The 20527-nt window shown below is 35.3% G+C and overlaps 1 protein-coding gene across 4 annotated transcripts in view; it reads left to right on the forward strand.

Annotated features, from left to right (window-relative positions):
• LOC135159742 (protein windpipe) overlaps positions 1-20492 on the forward strand; it is a 31808-nt gene extending 11316 nt beyond the window's left edge. Inside the window, exons 1-3 of one of the 4 annotated variants that reach the window (XM_064115747.1) lie at positions 6763-6861; positions 7062-7118; positions 15206-20492. In XM_064115747.1, coding sequence (XP_063971817.1) covers positions 15231-17333 — 2103 coding nt within the window. In that variant the 5' untranslated portion in view covers positions 6763-6861; positions 7062-7118; positions 15206-15230 and the 3' untranslated portion in view covers positions 17334-20492. Of the gene's footprint in view, positions 1-6762; positions 6862-7061; positions 7119-13806; positions 13961-13999; positions 14223-15205 lie in introns of those variants that run through there. The other 3 variants (XM_064115745.1, XM_064115749.1, XM_064115748.1) reach the window with 3 other exon arrangements.
• Positions 20493-20527: the final 35 nt, after the last annotated feature.

The following is a 20527-nucleotide window of genomic DNA, read 5'->3' on the forward strand; positions in this document are numbered from 1 at the left end:
CCACAGCTCCCCATTAATTGTCAATGGCGTAGTAATTACTGACTGTTGTCGTCGTCAATATGAATTTGCTGCTATTGGATTATGGACGGGGACTTACTAAATAATATCAAGCGATTTGGCTATAAACTTTAATTATTTATTATCGCACGCAGAAGGTATATCTTTCTCCTATGATGTCTCCAGAGGAACTAACCCTTAGTGACCCAAGTTTTCACACTTTGGACCCATTTCACAAAAGGCCCTTGTTTATTCATTTCTTTCTTTTCCTTCTCTGTTTCCGTTTATTAAAATCATTCTAAACGTTCCGCCACTGTTCTAAGAAAAACTATAAAATACTGACATGGACTAAACAAAGCTATGGACAGGGGGTTAATTTTTGTCCACACATACCCTGCACTCTCAATAGCTGGAATTGAAGAAAAATTGCAAATTCGACAGGGACAATAAATTCATCTTTACAGAGAAAGAAAATTCAACCAAAAATTAACCTGCTAGAAGGCTAATCCGGGCTAATCATAAGACAATTGCAAAGTCATCAGTAATTCATCCTGAGAATGCCGAAAAAGTATTCCAAGGCCACCAAAAAATATTCTAGCTACAACAAAATTTTGGATCGTAGAGGACTAATTTTGAGTTTTATATATTTTTTCCGTCAAATTTGAATATATTTTAAGCAGTAGAAGTACCAAAATAATCTGTAACAGACCAGTCTTTAGTGGGGGGGGGGGGGGTACAGACTGCTCTCCCACCCCCTCCGTAAAAAAATCCGTAAAATTTCCCTCGCCGTTACCGAGAAATGAGCAAAATTATTTTCCTCTTGAAATAACTAATAAACTGATCCAATCGTTATAAAAGTTTGTTATCGCTTTTACACCGGAAGAGTTGCGTATATAATTTAAATAACTCCATCATTTAATGACTCTTAACAGTACAGTATTGATACTCACACACAGAATCATTTCTTGTTATCAACTCAAATGAAATTAGAGATGTGACAATTTCCAAAAAAAACTGAATTCATGTGCAGAAATCAATTTACTTACGAATGAATGTAGCGAAGGGAATTGAAATTATTTATCAAATGACTTATTTTAATAAATAACTAACCATAATAATAGTGTGAATAATTTATTTTTTCTTTTTTTTCTATTATTTATGTTTAAAGTACCCAGGCATTCAGCCTATGCGCTACCTGATTATCAATAGCACGTGATGAATTTATCGTTTTGATTGAACGAATAAAAGAGAAGTTTATAATAAACGTCTCAGCGATAGACGAAGGACGGCATTGTCTGGCCGTAAGTAGCGAAGAATATTTTATCCGTAGGAATTGGTCGTCAGGGTCGTGATATACTCTCGATGGCAATGCTCCACGGTGGCTAGGGGAGGGGGGCATGTGCCCCTTGACCCAACGCATATATTTATTTCATCTCTTCGTGTTGCTGAGCACCGCATGTAGCGTTTATCCATTGAAAGACTGTACGCATTCGCTGGATTTCAATAAGTTATCTTTCATAATCCAAGCGTTAGAGGTTTGTTAAGTGGAAAAAATCCTATAAACGGTTTTTCTGTTTTTATCATTATATTAATGTTAACGAATCGAAAGACGGAAAATTCCCGTCCAAATCCTCCCTGGAGGTTTTATTTAAATAATTGCAATTCGCCATTTTATCGTTTTTATTTCATAGCTTGGTAAATATCAACATTAGAGAAAGAAAACATGAATACAAAATTATTCTGTATAAAATTATGAACAAAAAAGGTCTGATAAATTTTTTTTTATTCTAACAGTTGAATCGGAGATATTATTGCTTAAAGACGCGCATCGCAGTCTCCAATTTGTGTGTTGGTCAGTGTTAGGCGAACCGCTCACTCGTTTGGTACTTCATCATGCAAAAATTATTTGTAAATGATATTCAAATAATTTCAGACACGAAATTGGGTTGAATGATAGAAAAATAATTTGTAAATATCGATACTACGTACCACGATACTTCATTCAATCATTCCCATCCCATCGTTTTCTTACGGCAAATGAATTTAAATACAAATTAACTGTTATTCAATACTTCTGAGAGTGTAAATAACCCCTAGGTTGGGTTCATCACTATAAAGTAATAAATAAAAAAAAAAAAAAAAAAAACTTATCCGAGAAGTGCGTATTTTCACACTAATTTTTATTAAACGATATACCACTACTGTCATTATTATTATTGTGCTTTTTATTATTATTACCGGTAAACACGTTTCTCCTCTCTTGCTCTCTAAAAAGATATACAAGAGAACCGCCGGTAGAAAAACAGAAAGTGGAGGTCGAGCTCCTGCGCGCTTGTATTTTCAAAACTATTATCAAAATGAAAAAAGATGTAGAAAACCTTTTTTGTGCAGAATTGAATGAGCAATAATTTGGTATTAAGTTGTTTTTTTTCTGCGAACGATTTTTACGGAGATAGTCAGGAAAAACGTTGAAAGCGCCACTGTAATTCGTTTGAACAATCTATCTGGGGCAAATTTGAGGAAGAATTTTCACATTTCTGTTACTTAGCACTGAAACTAAGGATAAAAATAATAAAATCTTTCATAATAATTACTCGATCAATATTACATCAGTCGTGGATTTACAAATTTCTTGAGCAAATGGTGTGAAGTCTGTGTCAACGCGTTGGTTTCTCCTGAGGCCTTCAATTGATGAATTGAAAAAGGATTTTACGCAATGATTAATGCGAGCAAAAGATATGTCAACTATCGTGCGCTGAAAATGATTTTTTATTAGCTAAATACGCTGGCGCGTACAACTCTGTACGAAACATATATTTGAAATATAGATTTTTTGGCCCCTGTCATTGCAAAACTCATCTGCTGTTCGTTTCCCAACCGCCGCAGTCGTCAAAAAACCTTTACCGCACTTGTTACGGATTTCTTGATTTATTTCCCGAGTCCAAATTCGTATCCACGTGAGAAGTGTTCATCCTGTCGACGGAAACAAGGTCGATTCAGAATTGGAGATGGAGCCGGGGAGACCCAATGGGGAAGCAATCTTGAAAGAGTCTTGTCCTTCTAGGCTGGAGGGCCCAGGATAGAATGAAGCTTAATATCATTGTCGAATCCAAGACTGATTCAAACACAGACGTCAATATTCCAGTTATCCCATATAATTATTAGGTTCATGAATTTAGTGCCTCAATGTACTCAATTATATTTCATTAAAATACTTCAAGGAGTCATCAATGATAATTAATTATTGCGGAATTATCGGGGAATTCGAATTCGATCGAGGCTGGAAATTGCGAGTTTTCGAACTTCATCCAAACTTCATTCAACCCTGAAAATCTAGACTCGATCCACCTTTGTCAATTCTCAATAAGATTTGATTAAATCTTCATTCCATCGTCCATTGGTACCTGGGTGTGAAAATCAAAACTATGCGAAATTTTCAGTAGTGATACCCCTCGAACTTCAAAATGATCGGATATTTTCCGAGAGTTTCCCTGCGTAGCACCGATCGGGATAAGTTTTGCAGGTTAAGAATCCCGAGCGCGAAGCGCGAGGGCTTTTCTGCGAAACTTATCCCGATGGGTGCTACGCAGGGAAACCGGAGGGAAATATCCGATTAATTTTGAAGGTCGAGGGGTATTTGGCTGGATTATTTTTTCCATTTCAATTTCAAACACTTAAATGTGTGGTATTTCACGTCATGTGGTATGGTTTTTCACTCGTAGTTGTGGCTTCCAGGGTATACTTTCTGTCGGTACAAAATGCGAGGAATTGTTTCCAAATTGTGGCTTTTATTTTCACCGTATTATTAGAAACATTTTAAAAATTTTTTGATCAATAATGTCCAAGGATTCTCTTCCAAATCTGCCCATGTCGAGGTAAAGTCTTTGAACTTGATTTTTTCTAATGACAGTTTTGGGGTTTCAAACGCGTACAAATTATTTATCGGATATTTTCATTGCTTAGCAACAAACAAGGGAATATTCGAAAAATATACGAAGTATAACCGTTTGACTTGTACCACGTGACGGGAAATGCCACCATTTAATTGGTTGAAATTGGGACAAGAAAAATAATCGCGGACAGTCAGCTTTTCATTGTTCCTTTGATATCCTCCTAAAATGAAAATTAATTGCAAGTTACTCTGCATTGATAGAATGTTTCGTTTATTGCAAATGACTTTGAATTCGTTAGCAAACACCAAACCATAGCGTCGAATCCGAACAGATAAATATTCACCATAACTAATGAATGGTTCACTTGGAAGGTGAAAGTCGAGTCATACAAGACTTTATAAATATGCATTCGGTATCGAATAACGAATGATCATTTAATGAGATTGAATAGACCCCAACCACCAACCAAATCCATTTGTCAAAAATAACTAATCATTTCTATCCGCGTGTGCGTTGCTATTTTCCGCTTCGGTACTCCTTCCGCCACATTTCATTTCACATACGCAAAAACATGATTCGCATCGGCTGTAATATGTTGAAATTCGTTGAACAAAAAACCTCACGTGCAGTGAATGAGGTGTACCACTGGTGTATTGTACTCGTCATGACCTCTTTACAGATTATACGTTAATACGAAACCGTATTCAAAGAGATCTGGGAGTTCTCAGCGCAAGACTGCGCAGGTGAATTCCGAGTGAGATCATACGTGAGTGACTATTATCTTCGACGAAAATTGAGAATGTGTATTTTCCCTTCTTTCACTTGTTTTTTATATTTTTGTGGTCAGGACCACGGGACAATCTGTACCCGTATACGGAAAGAAAAGTCGCAGAAAAATGACTGTGCCGGGCAGTAGATTCGAGGTAGAATGTGTTTTATTCACACATAAAACTTCCTGTTAATAACATTAATGTTGTAATATATTCTATAATTAATGATATGTAGCTTCGTAAAATTTACGAAGCAGCATTTTTTAATTGAGTTTAAATGAAAAATCGATAGAAATTATCTAAAAATTTCTATCTATATCTGCTTATTTTATTGTCTTTCTGCATGTTTTACGATGCCATACAGCAATTTTATGTTAACTCATTGTGATTGGTTAACGATGACTGCCGAATATATTCTATTGTTATATCCAGCGAAGAATAAAGACGACACAGGTTGGTAAATGTTTGGGGCGGTTTATTAATTACAAGAAGTTTACGATGTGTCATGTAAGAGCTCCGAAGAGAGACTCACCAAGACTAATGTTATCCAAAAGACAGACGTTCTTTTGACCAAGTTCAGATCATAGACAAATGAATGAGTATTCGAAGGGGGACACGTAACACTATTATTTCCGACGTTGGACTCCATTATAGTAATTTCCCCAGATCTGCAGTTAATTTCCATCGATATTCTGAGGCAGAACAGGAATATATTTATCGGTATCATACTATAACAATTCACAGATTTTTCTTTTCATGAATTTTGTTGCAGGATTCTGGGTGACATTACAAACATACGTCGGGACTCATGTGACAAAAGACAAATTAGTTAATTAGTTTCTTAAAAGACTTATGGTGACAATGAAATAGGAAGAAAGTAAAAAGGTCAACCAAACTCAATTGAAACTTCTTTTAACTTGACCTGTGGATATTTATGAATAATTATCAGTGAATTTATTTGAGTTGAATATTTAACGATTAATTAAAATCACAAATTTAAAGAATTTAATTTTGAGGTGATTGTTGATCAACGTTTTACGCGTGGAGTTTCTGATCACGAAGTGAGCCAGTTTCTAATTACAAAATCAAGACAGTTTAACATTTACGCAGAAACGCTAGGTTGATCCTCTTATTCAATAGCTGATCATATATATAATTTATATCACTGGTTATTGTCAGTGTAGATCAATCTGATCATCAAGACAACAGAAAACTGTATGAATATCCAGGTTGAATAACACTGATTAAGTACTGCAACAGGTTGAAATTTTGTATCATTTTCTGATCACCTCATTTTATGTATTAAAATACTAATTGGTGTGAGCTTTTTACTTAGACATTTATTATTAATTGAAGATGTGATATCAACTATTATTGCCCTGATTCGCGACTTATGTGACGAAATACCACTGCTATAAATGCACCTGTGGTGCTATTTCACTCCACAAAAAAGCACTGAAAATGGCAGCTTGTCAGATCCATGGCATTTCACAATTTATTTTTGTAGTTTGTCGAGGATATTAGTCATAAAATTCTGAATAAGAATTAACGTAAAAGCCCCATTCTTTCTATAATTACTAACAAAACTGTCGATGATTTTGAACGAACCCTCAAAATGGGCGAACATGCCACTTAGTGATCAGAAATTACTCATCCCCAGTTACCTTAGTAATTTGAATTCTACATTCGCTTCTCCTCAACTGGACGCATTTAAGCCCATAAATTTATGAAAATAATCATTAACTTATAAATTTATGAAAATTATTATAAAATTATGAGTTACTCGAGGGCTGAGGCATCCGACTGATTATGCCGAACAATTAGAATAATTCACAATTGCTAGGTAGCTACTGTGCACATCAATCAATATAATCGAATGAAAACGTTCAAACGTTGTAATTAAACATCGTTAAATTAAATTTAATATCTCCGGCGATTTTTCAGCCGAGAAAATTTTTATGAAAATATCGAGGAAATCCTTATCGCCTACGATAGGAGGATTAAACGTAATAAAAGGCATTGGTTACCAAAGTCCTCTGATTGTATCGGAGATAATGATAATGGTGTAATTGTCGTGGACTCGAGACGTCTCTGATAGGTTCAACTGTCCATTAACTGGATCACAAGGTGGAGTTTACCGTTAGTTTTGTCGTTTCCCATAAAGTTCTTTGCGATAAAAAAAAACCCACGCGTGAGAGATTGTGAGTATTTTCGTAATCCTCGATGTTTCTTAGTTTCTCTCTTTTTTTAAACGTTTTTTCGTTCCTTTGCAACAGAATTCTCCGGCTTTACAAACCTGTCTGTGATGGAAAGAGTTATTTTTTTTGCGATTCTTTTCTTATTCCCCTGGTAATACAAGCTGGACATTGAAATGACACATTTGCATTATAATCTGTTGCAGATGTCGTCGAAGCCGCATTACAGCTCAACCGAGGTCATCACATCGAATTAACAAAACGTAAGTTTTTTACGCTCGGAGGGGAGAGCGGGACGAAATAAAGTTTTCTTGGATTTTTTAATGTCGCAAGGTTCATGTGCGCTGAATACAGATTGTGAAATAACATTAAAAATTGTGAGTAAATGCCCATTTCGACTCCTCCAAATTTGAATGTTGTGAGTTCAATGGAATCAGTTTTTGAGAGAAAATTTAAAGATATTTAAATTACGTCTATTATTCTTTTTTCGTCTGAATGGAAGCGTTGGAGTATGGAATCGTACAAATTCAAGTTATCGATTTTTTCGTGTTCGATCAACTTAATTATTATGATTTCAAATGGCGGAACAATTATATCACCTGTAACATTTAATATCACCCCGACAGCCTCCAAACTGAAATTCTCTCATATTCAATATTTTATAAAAAATACTTGTGCCGCTAGATAAAAATTATGAGGCCTCCAATAACATGGGAGTGCAGTAGAATGTGTCTAACGACGCGTGATAATTTTTCTAAGCATGCACGTTGTGGCTTATTTATGTTGCTAGCACATAAAATTTGGAAGAAAATATATGAGAGTCCGGTAGCTCAGCCTCACCATTATCCAATGACAACAAAGATGAAGAATTATAGGTTTTCCAGAGAGATATTGATTTCTATTTTTTCTAAATTTTTTCCAGGGATTATCCATATTAATCAGAATTACCCCGAAGATCACGAATTCAATCAGTTAAACTTAGGGACAAAATTCCCGAGATTAGGATTATGTCACTGGAGATTAGGAGGGAGCGCCCTAACCGACAAAAAAGGGCGGGGAGACTGCAACTCTATCGAGCATTCACCGTAATTTAAAACTCATATTCAACTAAAATATATTTTGTTGAAATATTCAATACACTTTTTGGAAATTTTTATTCTTCTGTCTAGTTCCATCGAAATTTTGAGGGACGTGTGTCAAATACGTAGAAATCAAAATCTAAGGAAGTGCGTTATTTTCAATTTTGTAACTAATTGTGTCTAATGTCCGGAATGTCATGGCTCATCACAAAAGAAAATATGTAGGGAAACAATCACCAAAACTTTCCGATAAATTCGAAATGATATCTTAATGGCAGGATAAGTACATACTCGAAATTCTTTACTTTTGAACTTTTGAGAATATATCCCTCGAATGATGATAATGATAATAATTAAAGTAATTAAGGATACTCTGCTGCATCGTTAAGAAAAAAAATGAAATAATAGAGAGTCGATGGGTGAAATTGAAATTTTGTGGATTCGATGCCATTTTGTGGATAATTTATAGTTGAACGAGTCGATCGGATTTTTATTGCGCTCTAATACGTAGATGAATTTTTTAATAAATAAAAATTTTCACGAGAGGTTTGACAATCGCATTTTTGATCGGCGCAGTTGTTATGTCGCGAGTATTCAAAACTGTACTCCTCGTATCGCGGAGATGAGTCAAAGTAACGAAAGCGCAATTCTGAAGAGGTTAAGTTGTTGGTGTGTTGTGAATTATTTAGAAGAAATAAGAATGGAGGAACACGAAAAATACATCGAGTTCGTCAAGAACGAGGTACAACGGGGGATTTATCAAAGGGCTGCATCTAAAATAATCGACACAATGTTTGATGACATAAATAACCTGCGAGATCAGTTTTGCGAATTTGAATAGCCCGCTCACGCATTGCTCTCTGCGCGCGCACGCACCCTAACCGCGAACGTTGTCGTCAGTTCCCTATCGTCGAACGAAAAATCACATTTATTTTCGATTATTGCGACTAATCCGTGTGATAAGGGATTATAAAATTGCAAGAATAGATTGCTGGAATACAGTCAACTCGATTTGTAGAGGATTTGGATTTCTATTTCATTGTCGATTATTTTTTAATGATTTTTTAAAAACTGGTGGTATAAGACTCTGAGTTGATGACACATCTTTGATATTTTTTTCTGAAAGATGTGCGGGCCATTGTTTTGGGACTTCGGGAGGATGATTATTATGATTTGAAGAATATATTCTCAATATTTCAATTCTCTACTTTATTTTATTTTATTCCTATAAATTTGTTGCGGAAGGATACACCGTTTTGAGTATTTCAGTTGTCAAATTTTTCGACTAACTGCATCAGTAAAACTCTAAAAAAACCATACATAGACAATATCATCTCAATACGTTTCTAAAAAAACTAATATTTATGAAAACATTTTCCTCTTATAATCAAATAATAGAACTTCTCTCCTAAATGGACGGTTATCGTTTACGAAGTGTCAACACTAAAATTCGTTAATTGCTTCATGGCTAATGATCAAAAATTCAAGTTTTAATCTTTGACCACAACAATAATATTGATTTGCCCATAAAACATCCTGTCAAGTTGTAAGTAAATTTTCTTTTAAAAGAAACGATAATTAAATTGAGGAAATAATTACTATTCCAAACGTGATTAAGTTTTGAAAAAATTATGTTCAATTTTCAATAATCTGTGAAATTACCAAAAGAGCAGAACCGCCTTAAGGGGTTATTCTCATGTGAACGCCTATATTTTACCACTTTTTCGGAATTTTTTTTTTATGCGACAACAAACTTCAATCATGTTGATTTTCCAATATATTTTTATTTGTATTTTGAAATATACGAAAAAAATTTCTTTCTTTCTTTTTTTACATTTTTAACATATATTTTTTTTAAGTCAAAGTAGTCCCCAACAAAAAAAGGTAGTTCACTGGTCAAGGTGATAGCGGCTGTTCATGTTGTCTGACATAAAAAAATCGAATGGATTATTATTCAGTAGATCTGTGGCTATCGTCCCTACCAAATATAATCAATTTCATTAAAAACAAAAAAAAAATATCGAACTTCAAAAAAAAAATCACGAAAATCTCGTCCTTTTTCGTTACAAATCGTTTAAAAAAAATATGAAGATATTGTCGAAAATAAACAATTGTGGTAGGGACGATAACTATAAATGAGTAGAAGAACATATGTAAATTTTAAAGCAATCGGTTGAATACTTTTTCTTGTAGGATCTTGACCGTTTCAGAAAATGATGATTCGAGAAAAACGCGTTTAAAGTTGAAAGCCTGGTAGACAATCGCTTACGACACGTCGGCGCCTATGAGCTGTAACTTATGAAATACTATGAATTTCGGTCTGAATTTTTCACAGCATGTTTTCAATAGGTTTTATTGTCAAAATATCAAAAAAAAAAATCGATTTTTTGAAGTGCTCAGATGAGAATAACCCCTTAAGCTTCTTTTTGGTCCGCAGTTTTGGCTCGATCGGTCCAGTAGTTTCTGACATGCAACTTCTCATGTAACTTACCATCAGAGTAAAAATTTCAATCCGATTATTTTTTCAGGTAAAATGAATATTTTGGAAAAGACAAAGTGTTAAATTTTGTGTAACATGATTATTGAAGAGATAAGAATTAGTTTTTCGAAAAATGAACAGTTTACCCTCCAAAATAATGGGATTGAAAATTTTATTTAATAGCAACTTATATGGCCAGTTAAGATTCCATTTTATCATAACATCTAAGAATTTATTTAATTTATTTTACAATACTTGACTCTGTTAGCCTTTGGGCAGAAAAATCAACTCTAAAATTAAATCGAGTCAACCTTTCCACTTTCAAATTTAACGTCAAGTGGCACTGACGGAGTGACTTTGTTCAAAAAGTGTCCTTTATCACATTCATTCGAATAAATAAATAACATTACGTGACTGTTTGGCGGAATGATGAGGACGAGGCTGTGAGGCCAAACCACTTTCAACTTTCAGTGCTGGAATATAACACGTGGTCTCCTTACTTATCCACGACATGCGTAATCGTATATTTTACTGTACCTCTGTAATGCACCCAACAGAAGGATTTTACAAACACAACTCGGAGAACAATGATATGACCGGTGAACAATTAAAAAAATACAAGTCATTGAGGCTCACAATCACCTACCAGTCATATTGAACGACGATAATTAAACGCATAGTCAGATGATTCTTCAGAGACAAAAAAAATTATTCTCATTGTGATGCAAAGTGATCCGTCAGTGTGTCCATAAATATTTGGAGTATCCACTCATCTCTTGGCAAACAAAATCTCGGAGACAAGACAAGTGGGTAATTCCGTTTGTATTGCGTTTTGTATAATTATGTTTGCAAATAAATTAGTAAGACAGTGTTGAAAAATTTTATGGGAATTTTCCATGGTCAATTCTGGGAATGGTTATCATGTCGTAATTTTAGTGAAAATTGAGAATTTTGGGGAAACATTAAATGGAGCTGTAAATTTTCGTGTCGGTTTTACGTTGAAGTGAATGAATTGGATGTTGAATTTTCACGTTAGATTGTAAATTTTAATAAACTGAGAAATTTTCGTCTGGGGATCATTTAAGGTAGCTCGACCCCCAGGTCGATATTTTACCGACTGGAGACATTGCTTTGAAGATTTTCAGTAGTTAAATTTTGCAGCTAATTGCGTCAGCAAAATTCGAAAAAATTCAAATATAGTCAATATCATCGAAATAAGATTTTAGAAAATATTGATATTTTTAAAAATATTTTCGTTTTATAAACCACTAACAGAACTTGTCTCCCAAACGGAAAGGTTACCACACAGTGTTCAGTTCTGATTTTTTAAATTTTCGTTTAAAAGAAACGATAATTAAATTGAGGAAAAAATTATAATTCCAAATGTGATCGAGTCTTTTAAAACTTTTGTGGCCTTTTCTATAATCTTTAAATTTATTAAATGGGTAGAGCAACGTTAAAACTCCCAGGGTTTCAGTGAAATCTCAAATTTCGCGATTTATGAACCTCTAAATGATTTTCAGTATCCCGTGAACTAACTAATAAAAATTAATTCATTAAATAATATTTTTTTATTAGCCTATCCTTTGAAAAAGATTTGCTGACCATCATTTTCTTCTTCCATGAGTAATGAATTGTTTATTCAATGTTATTACATTGAGTAAGACTTAGTTGCAACTAATTTACAGATTTCCTACTCGCAATTCCCCACCGAGGATAAGGATTCGATGAAAATTACGGAAGGCTCCGTAAAAAAAGGGAAACGCTCCGTAAGTTGTACGCAGCGAGTTACATAATTTTTCGTAACGTTAATCGGACTTTTGGTCTCACCCGGAAATTGCGGAACTTTCGCGTAATGGTCATTGAAGTATTTTTACAGAATTTGCAGCTCGCTTCGTGACAGCCGTAATTTATCGCAGATGATTTAGATAAAAATGACTGATTTTCCGGGAAAAATTCCGCAATAGTTCCGTAAAATTTCCTACAATTGCGCTTCGCTCGGGAATTAGAGGAATTTTTATAAAATATTTCTCTCTCTGCGAAATACCCAATGACCATTTCTATAACAATATAAATGTCTTAATTAAAAATTACTGACTACACCGGATGAATAAGTTGTTGAAAATATAAATGGTTTTCCCAGGGAAATTGCTATTTGCCAACGACATATTTTGTTCTCAGTGTCGTAAATTTTCAAGTATTGGTAAATTTACCTGAGTTATCCAAACTTGTGGTTAATATCCATTCGCCGATATTCCTGAGTCAGAAAGCACACTTTCAGGATTTTTTTGACGTCATCGAGGTATCTTGGGGGATATGCTAATTAATAATGAATGATGGTGGACAAAGGGGCCTTTTCAACCGCTTCTCAGGCGTCCAAAAGTCCCAGTATTCGTCATTGATTTCAGTGGTTCGACTTGTCCTCTCGTTCATCATTGAAACATTCAGGGAAGATTTGATAAAAATTTCTTAGCAATAGCTTCTCCTTTCCTAAACGAAATCGTCACATGATATCATAATTCGATGAACAATACAGTGAACATCATGTGGATAATATTTTAAAATATTTGAACTTGTGATATCCTGAGAACTACAAAATTATTTCGATCAATTTTCGATAATTCGTTGTTGACCATCGAATAATTTTGCGACATGAGAGTCATTACAATTTTTTGCCGTCCAGTGACATTCATTACAAATCAATTGACGTCTGTATGTATGGAAAACCTGATTAATAATTTTGTTGGTTAAATAAAGTTAATTTAAATTACAACAAAATATAAATGAAGATCCTTATATTCAGAAAAAAAGATGAATGGATTTTTTGGAAAAAATAAACAAAGAATGGATTCAAGGAATTGTTGGTCTAGATCAATACTCATCAATCAAATAGAATTCATTGTGTTAATTTTCTAAATATATTTGTGGCAACAATATTTATAGAAAAGACATTGGCGCAAACAAAATTTTAAAGAAAGATATTGTTACCACAGACATTATTAATAGATATTTTTTTGAAAAATATTTTGTAGTGCTACCTTTCAGTCAACTTCACCAAAAATTTATAAAAATGGACGCACGAACTACGAACAATTTTGAGTCACTGAATAAGTATAAAAAATTGCAAGAAATTTGAAAAAATTCACCACAAAATATGAAAAATTCCAAGATATCAGCAACTCCTTGAAAAATCCCAAGCGACAAGCGATACCCGAGTGATTAAAAAAAACTTGAGGACTTAAAATTAGTATTGATTATAATATTTTTCAACGGAATAAAAAATGAAAGTTACCTCAGTCTAGTTGAGAGCCCGGGAACGCTATCATTCTTATCATCATGGCGTAGCGATAAATATCCACACTTTATCGCTGATTTAATACTCCATGAATGTCGTATCTGAAGAAGTTCACTCCTACTCGCCGCGAGTGACAGGCAGGAGGGTTTAAAATACCCGAGAATATATCCGTAGTCTTATCAGTTTCGGTCACCTTATGTAATTGCAATTCATTTGACTTGAATCGTTCGTTAGCCAGCAACATCAATCAGTGTAAGAAGTGACAAAATATTGGATCAATAGAAGTTGATCGAAGCAAAAAATCTCGGAAATTTCTTTCTGTTTTTACTACTTTCTTTGATGTGAAGGAAAAGTCCTGGTGTAATAGGGGAGAAGGAAGTGAATAATAAACAAGGGAAAACAGCAAGTCTATTCGTTTAAATCAAATGTTCAGTTTAAGGTTTTCTCATCACTTGTGTGGAAAGTGAATTCCATACCCGTGGAGCATATTTTGTGATCTTTGATCCGTGACAAGGTAACATTTGCCTGCGGTGATCTCTCACGGGTCGAAGAATACATTGGAAGTGATATCGAAGAATTTGGAATATAAAAACATGAAGTTTCGTTGCCAGATTTCTTCGGATTCTGATCGAGCGCCGCTTTTCCAACGTTCGAATTGTTGAAAATTTACTGATTAAATAACTAAAGCTCTTTCAAAAATCTGAAGTTTTATTAGATTAAATGTGTTATATATGCTCTTCCATAGAAATTGGTTAAATGCCTTACTGAAGGACTCATATGTCTTAAAAATAACTCCATATGAAATTTGAGCTCGATAGATCCAGTAGTTTTAGTGGAAAAACTTTATTCGTTTGAATATATTTTTGGAAATATTTGTTGCACTAGTATCTATCTAACCCGATTAAGATATATATACCTGTTCATGTAAAGGTTTCGAGATATTCCAGAATTTTCGATTCTCTATGAAAATTCTTGAAAGCAATTTACTTCGCGTAAAAATAAATAAATAGTAAAATGAAATGTTAAATCAAATGAAATTAATAAATTTTTCATTCTCCTAACTTTCTGATTTTCTGAAGGGCAGAAGGTCGATGAATTTTCTAATATTCATAATTATCAACGAAATTTGAAGTATAATTTTCCCAATCCTATTTGTGTCAGAAAACCAAAGACTCGAAATTCCCATTCGCAAAATCACTTTGAATTTTTATCAGAAGAATATTCGATTGGTAGAATCATATTTTATTCTCAGTGTAAAATCGTTCGAGTCGTTTACTAATCCTACAATGGACTAAATACATGACTCGTTCAAGGGCTTCAAAGAAAATTAACGAAAAATAATTTATCGAACAAATAATTATTCTCAAGGAGCCTTAAGCCTAAAACTAACTACAAATAGTTCTTCTTAAAGAACTAGACAAATACATGAAAGCTAGAAGCAAAATGAAAAGCAAAAATTGATCTCTAAATTTCTAATCCAATTTTTCATACTTGCAGGTCGATAAAAACGAAATCTGCCATAATGCTGAAGATGCCAACCACCCTAGTGACCCTGGGGCTTTTGCTCCTCGTGACGACACCAGCGCCAACATTGGGCCTCTGCACTTTGCAGCACAACGGCACGCTTGCTCAATGCCACTACCTCGACGATATCAAATTCATCAATACTAACCAGCTTAAAAGTCTGAAAGTTACCTCCGTCGGTAAGCGCCTCTCCGCTTCAGTGTTCGGCAACATCACGACACTGCAACACCTGGATCTGTCTCACTTAAAACTCCGTGAAATCGTCCCAGGAACTTTTTCAAACCTTCCAAATCTGCTTAGCCTGGATCTCTCCCACAATCACTTAACGCACCTGGGGCGTGGAACCTTCGAGGGCCCAACGAACCTGCACGTCCTGAACCTTCGTGGTAACTCCTTACTTCGAATTCCAGTGGATACGGCTAATCTAAAAGACCTGAAGTTCCTAGAACTCTCTTCCAACAAACTCTACTGCGACTGTAAGACCCTGAACCTGCGCGATACTTTGATGTCTCAGGGTGTCATTACCTCGAAGAAGACGCTCTGCGCGGGTCCAGGAACATTGACAGGAGTCGTTCTGTCCGAACCCAAAGCGGAGGTCATTTGTATGTTTGAGAATCAGGACAGAGATCCCGGAATGCAAAAGGACCAAGCGGAGACCATTCCTGAAGGATCTGGAGAGCCTGGATCAGGTGATGTCGTCGAGCAAGTCAAGGACACAGACGAACTTGATAAAACTACAGACTCTATTATCGAAAAAGTTGAAACATCTGTGGAATATGGAACGACCGTTCCATCCGCCAACACACCCGCCCCGACCACAGCTGTTGCATCAGCCACACAGGGCGAAGGACTCTTGATCACCGAAGAGCAAAAGCGAGCCTCCACCATTTCTCCATCGATAGCATCAACAACAGCGGCAAATAATTCAGAAGCCTGGAAAGCTTTGAATGGTCTGACTGAAGGATCAGGCGACGATGAAGCTGAGGGTTCAGGTCTTGATCTTCTGATTCCACCGATAACCTGGGATAACATCACAGATGACACCCCAGAAGAGGAAGGTCATGTCCCTGTGGAAAATATAACTCCAAATCCAGCGACAACGACAGCCGCTCCGAGTCTGTTCAAGACGTTTTGGGAGCTCTTCGCCGGGGGTTCATCAGACCCAACAACATCAGCTCCAATCACCACGTCAACTGAGGATTCCCGGCCGGAAGAGGAAGGGTTCATGGTTGTTCCGTCTGCTCCTAAACCAGTAGACGAAAATCCTATTGTCCCGATCTCGGTGAGTCCGGTGGAAGGGGAAAAGAAGCCAAATGAAGCGACGAACGAAAAAATTCAAGAACAATCCAAGTCGGAATCACTAGGGGAGACAGTGGCAGTTGAAGGAACTCAGACTGCAGGAGCTTCAGCAACGACTGAAACGAAGAAGGGAATGGGTTCCTACGTTGTTCTAGGAGTTCTTCTAGGAGTTCTAGCAGCATTGATTGGAGTCGCCGCGTACAAAGGCGACTTTTGTAAAAAGGCGAGGAAGAGGAATTCCAGAAGACACGATGGGAATGACGCGGAGAACGGAACCGAGTCGAAAGATCTTCGAAAATCTTTGATAGAATCCAAGACGTCAGTGCACCCAAAAATTTCATCAAATGGAAGTAAACCGGAGTCAATGCCGCTAGTCACCAGTGCAATTCCGGAAGAACTCAGATCTGATGAAGAGCCAACCGCCAAATACATTGGATCCGTACCTGAATCCTCTGCAGATCCCATCAAACCACCGAGAAAATCGTTTTCTCCTGCAGAAGCCGAGAGACTGGAAACTAATGGAAATGTCCCGAGTACTGAAGATGTTGGAGATGGTCCAATAGCTCCGGGCTACAGTGATAATCTTGTGAATGGTAAAAATGATAGGGACTCCATGTGCTCGGTCGGGGAATCCCAATCCTTAAGATCTGTCTCCAATCATCGACTAAGTAACCCATCGCCTTCGAGTCCTGGTGCACAGAGGGTCAAGATAACAATGCAGGATAATCCTGATAGTGTACCTAAGACACCGCTACTCATCACTAGGACTAAAGCTGGTGAAAACCTAGTCAAGACATCCTGAAGAGGTGTGAAGAGGTTATGAGATTTGTGATCAATTGAAAGACATTTTTTCAATTTTTTTTTATGACCTGGAAGAGTTCACAGGAGTCAAGGAAAGTGGGGGGCAGTACGAAGTCGTTAATTTTTTGAAGTTTTTTTTTATGAATACATTCGAAGGACATGTTCATCCATTATCCGCGGGAGTGGATGTAAATTTTAGGATCCTCCTGTTCGCAGAAAACTATTTTAGGTTAGATAGTACTTCCAGTGGTTTATAATCCAACCAAAATTTCTTTTCAGTGGCAAAATCAGAGAACCAACAATTTGGGAATGAAAACCATGAAAATTCATGTATGAAATTGGATACCTGAAGCTGAGATGATACGAGAAAAGGAAATTTGGTTGAGCTATATTTGATTATCAAAGCTGTAAAATTTTTTTATAACTAAACCAAAAATTTTTTTCCGTCGAAAAAATTAAGGAATGAACAATTTCAGAAGCAAAATTATGAAAATCAATGTATGAAATTTAATACTTGAAGCTGAGTTGATGAGAGAAAAGAAAATTTGGTTGAGCTGTATTTGATTATCAGAGCTGTTAGATTTTTGACTTTTTTTTATGATAAAATCGTGTTGGAAGAGTTTTAACGATTTTTAGAATTATGAGATTAGTCTGTGGAGATGAATTCACTTGGGAAATGAGGAGAATTCGAAGTGATAATGTGGCAGCTCAGAATAGAAAAAATATTGAGGTTAGGAAGCGCTAAAAATGTACGTGTTATGGCGTCTTCTTGAGGGGACCTCTTTGGTGTTAATTCCACGTCTTCAGGTGGTGAGTGACATGCGGGGCTGTCGGAAACCGAAGTCAAAAAGATGACAGAAACATTCAAGTGTCAGTATGAGTGTAGGAATGATTATCTATCTGTGGATATGGACAACTCTACGGTGCATTTTGTTGCGTTGTGTGAATCCATCATTTGCTGCGGTGAATCAAGAGATATAATTAAGAGAAATAATGATATATCGATGAATAGCAATTTCATCTCGATTTTGTAGAGGGGCGACTGTTTCATTGGCATCCAAGTGACATCATGTTAGCCATATTGAAAAATTTGACATAAAGTGTTTGATTATGTAATTTTGATTATTCAGTAAATATCACAACATTTCCAAAGTCACTGATTATAGAGCAGAAAGAGAATTATATCCTCAAGGATCGAAGTTTCTATGATTCATTAAAATAATGATTATAATACCTAATGATGAACGGATATGGATTTTACGTGTGAACAATTGGAATGGAAAATAGGTATCGCAATGTTTGGAATTAGAGAATTATGGAAAGTTTGATTTTTTTTATTTATAAGTTAAAATCTGGAGGGAACTCGAAAAAGTTATTGTGTATGGTTCCGTGCAGTGTTGCCAGATGGCGGTAAAAAACATCTAATCGATTTTAGGTAGTCATCATAAATCCAATGAAGTCGATAAAGATAGTGATTACCATCTTTCAAGAGCCTTTATTTACTTCGTATTGATATTTGGGTATGACGTGAGATAATTTGGAAAATCAAAAATTTTTTTCGAAATCATAGTCATGTGGTAATCATAGTTCAATGCGATTTTTCGAGGACAAGTGATTCGTCAAATCTGAGCAATTAATATTTCTTTTGAGCAACAACATTTGGATAATGCGTTTATGTTGAACTTTTAGATTAAAGTAGCTCTGCCCTTTCAATAAATTCAATAATTATCAAAAGCTACCCGAAATTTTTAGGAAATTCGATCACATTTGGAATCGTAATTTTTCCTGAATTCAATCCTGGCTTATTTTTTTTAATGAGTTAAAAAAATCAGAAGTTAACGCAGTGTCTTATGGAAAAATCAATATTTCCGTTGTAGTCAAATCTGAATTTTTCATTATGCGACTTAAACAAATCAAGAAATGGTCTGACACTACTTAAAGATCATCTATCGTTTATGAAACAAACTCTATAATTTGTTTATAAGAAGGAAATGGTCTAAAAAATATCACTGCTTCTTGAAATTTAATTTGGATAATGCTGACAATGTCTGATTTTAAAAAAAATTCTATTCATATAATTAATCGGAAAATTTGGCGACTAAAAATATTCAAAATCCGGTCGGTAAAATGCTGACCTGAGGGTAGAGCTACTTTAATGCGGAAATTTTTTCTCTCTAATTCCAATTTTCTCAAAAGTTTTTTTCTTCGATGACTTTGAAAATCATAGATTTGGGTTTTCATAGTAATTTAATATTCCAAACAACAAGATCTCAAAACACTCTTTTTCAGAGTTAAATTCGACCTCCAATTTCTTCCCCCTATGACTAGATAAACATCTAAAAATATGTCCAGTAATTATTTACGCAAAACAACATGTCAAAATGCTCAAAATTGAAGACGTTCCCTCGAGGACCGTTGTTCAGTAATTCTGCCTTGACTGTGACCGTTGTCCCAGCCTCTACTACTTCATCACTTGATGCACCATGTTAGTTCCCTAGAAGTTATCTTGGTGCTGAACAAGCAATATCAGCGAAAAAATAAAGTGGTCATCCTCGGAATTTGTACCTTCTTTATAACGCTCCATTCTGATGACTCGTGTGCTATCCACTTTTCCTTTTTTATAGTTATAGCCCAGAATTAATGAGAACGCACCGGGATTCCGATTCCACTGAACGTTTTTCCGTCATGTGAGTTCTAATTGCAGTTTTATGCAAATTGAAAGTGCTGAAGGATGAACAACTCGATGTATCACTGGAAAGTCGTCAACAATTTGCAGATTTTTTATTTTCGAACTTACGAAGAGAGTCTTCTAATCTTTCAGAAAAATTAGAACAGGAAACAAGTGAATTCGGTGGATTTTTTCATCACATTCCAATGAAATGTTATAAAATACATTTCAGTGCATCGATGTGACTTTTTATCGTTTCGTTTTGAAATTTATAAACGAGAATGAAAGAAAGAAGTCACTTTATTAAGAAGTCACTTTATTGATAATAAGCGATGATGGAGAGTAATTATTTTTGTCGATTAATGTTTTTAATTATCAAGTTTTATCCAAATGAAGATGTTAGAATTGTAAATATCCTAAGAATTGTTTAGATGCAAGAACAAATTATTTATAGATTGAGTTCGTCATTAAATTTATTTCTTCGTCAGCGAATCACTTATTATTTTTTCCCCATCATCAATTGATCA

Source organism: Diachasmimorpha longicaudata, chromosome 2 (assembly GCF_034640455.1).
Source record: "Diachasmimorpha longicaudata isolate KC_UGA_2023 chromosome 2, iyDiaLong2, whole genome shotgun sequence".
Taxonomy (NCBI): domain Eukaryota; kingdom Metazoa; phylum Arthropoda; class Insecta; order Hymenoptera; family Braconidae; genus Diachasmimorpha; species Diachasmimorpha longicaudata.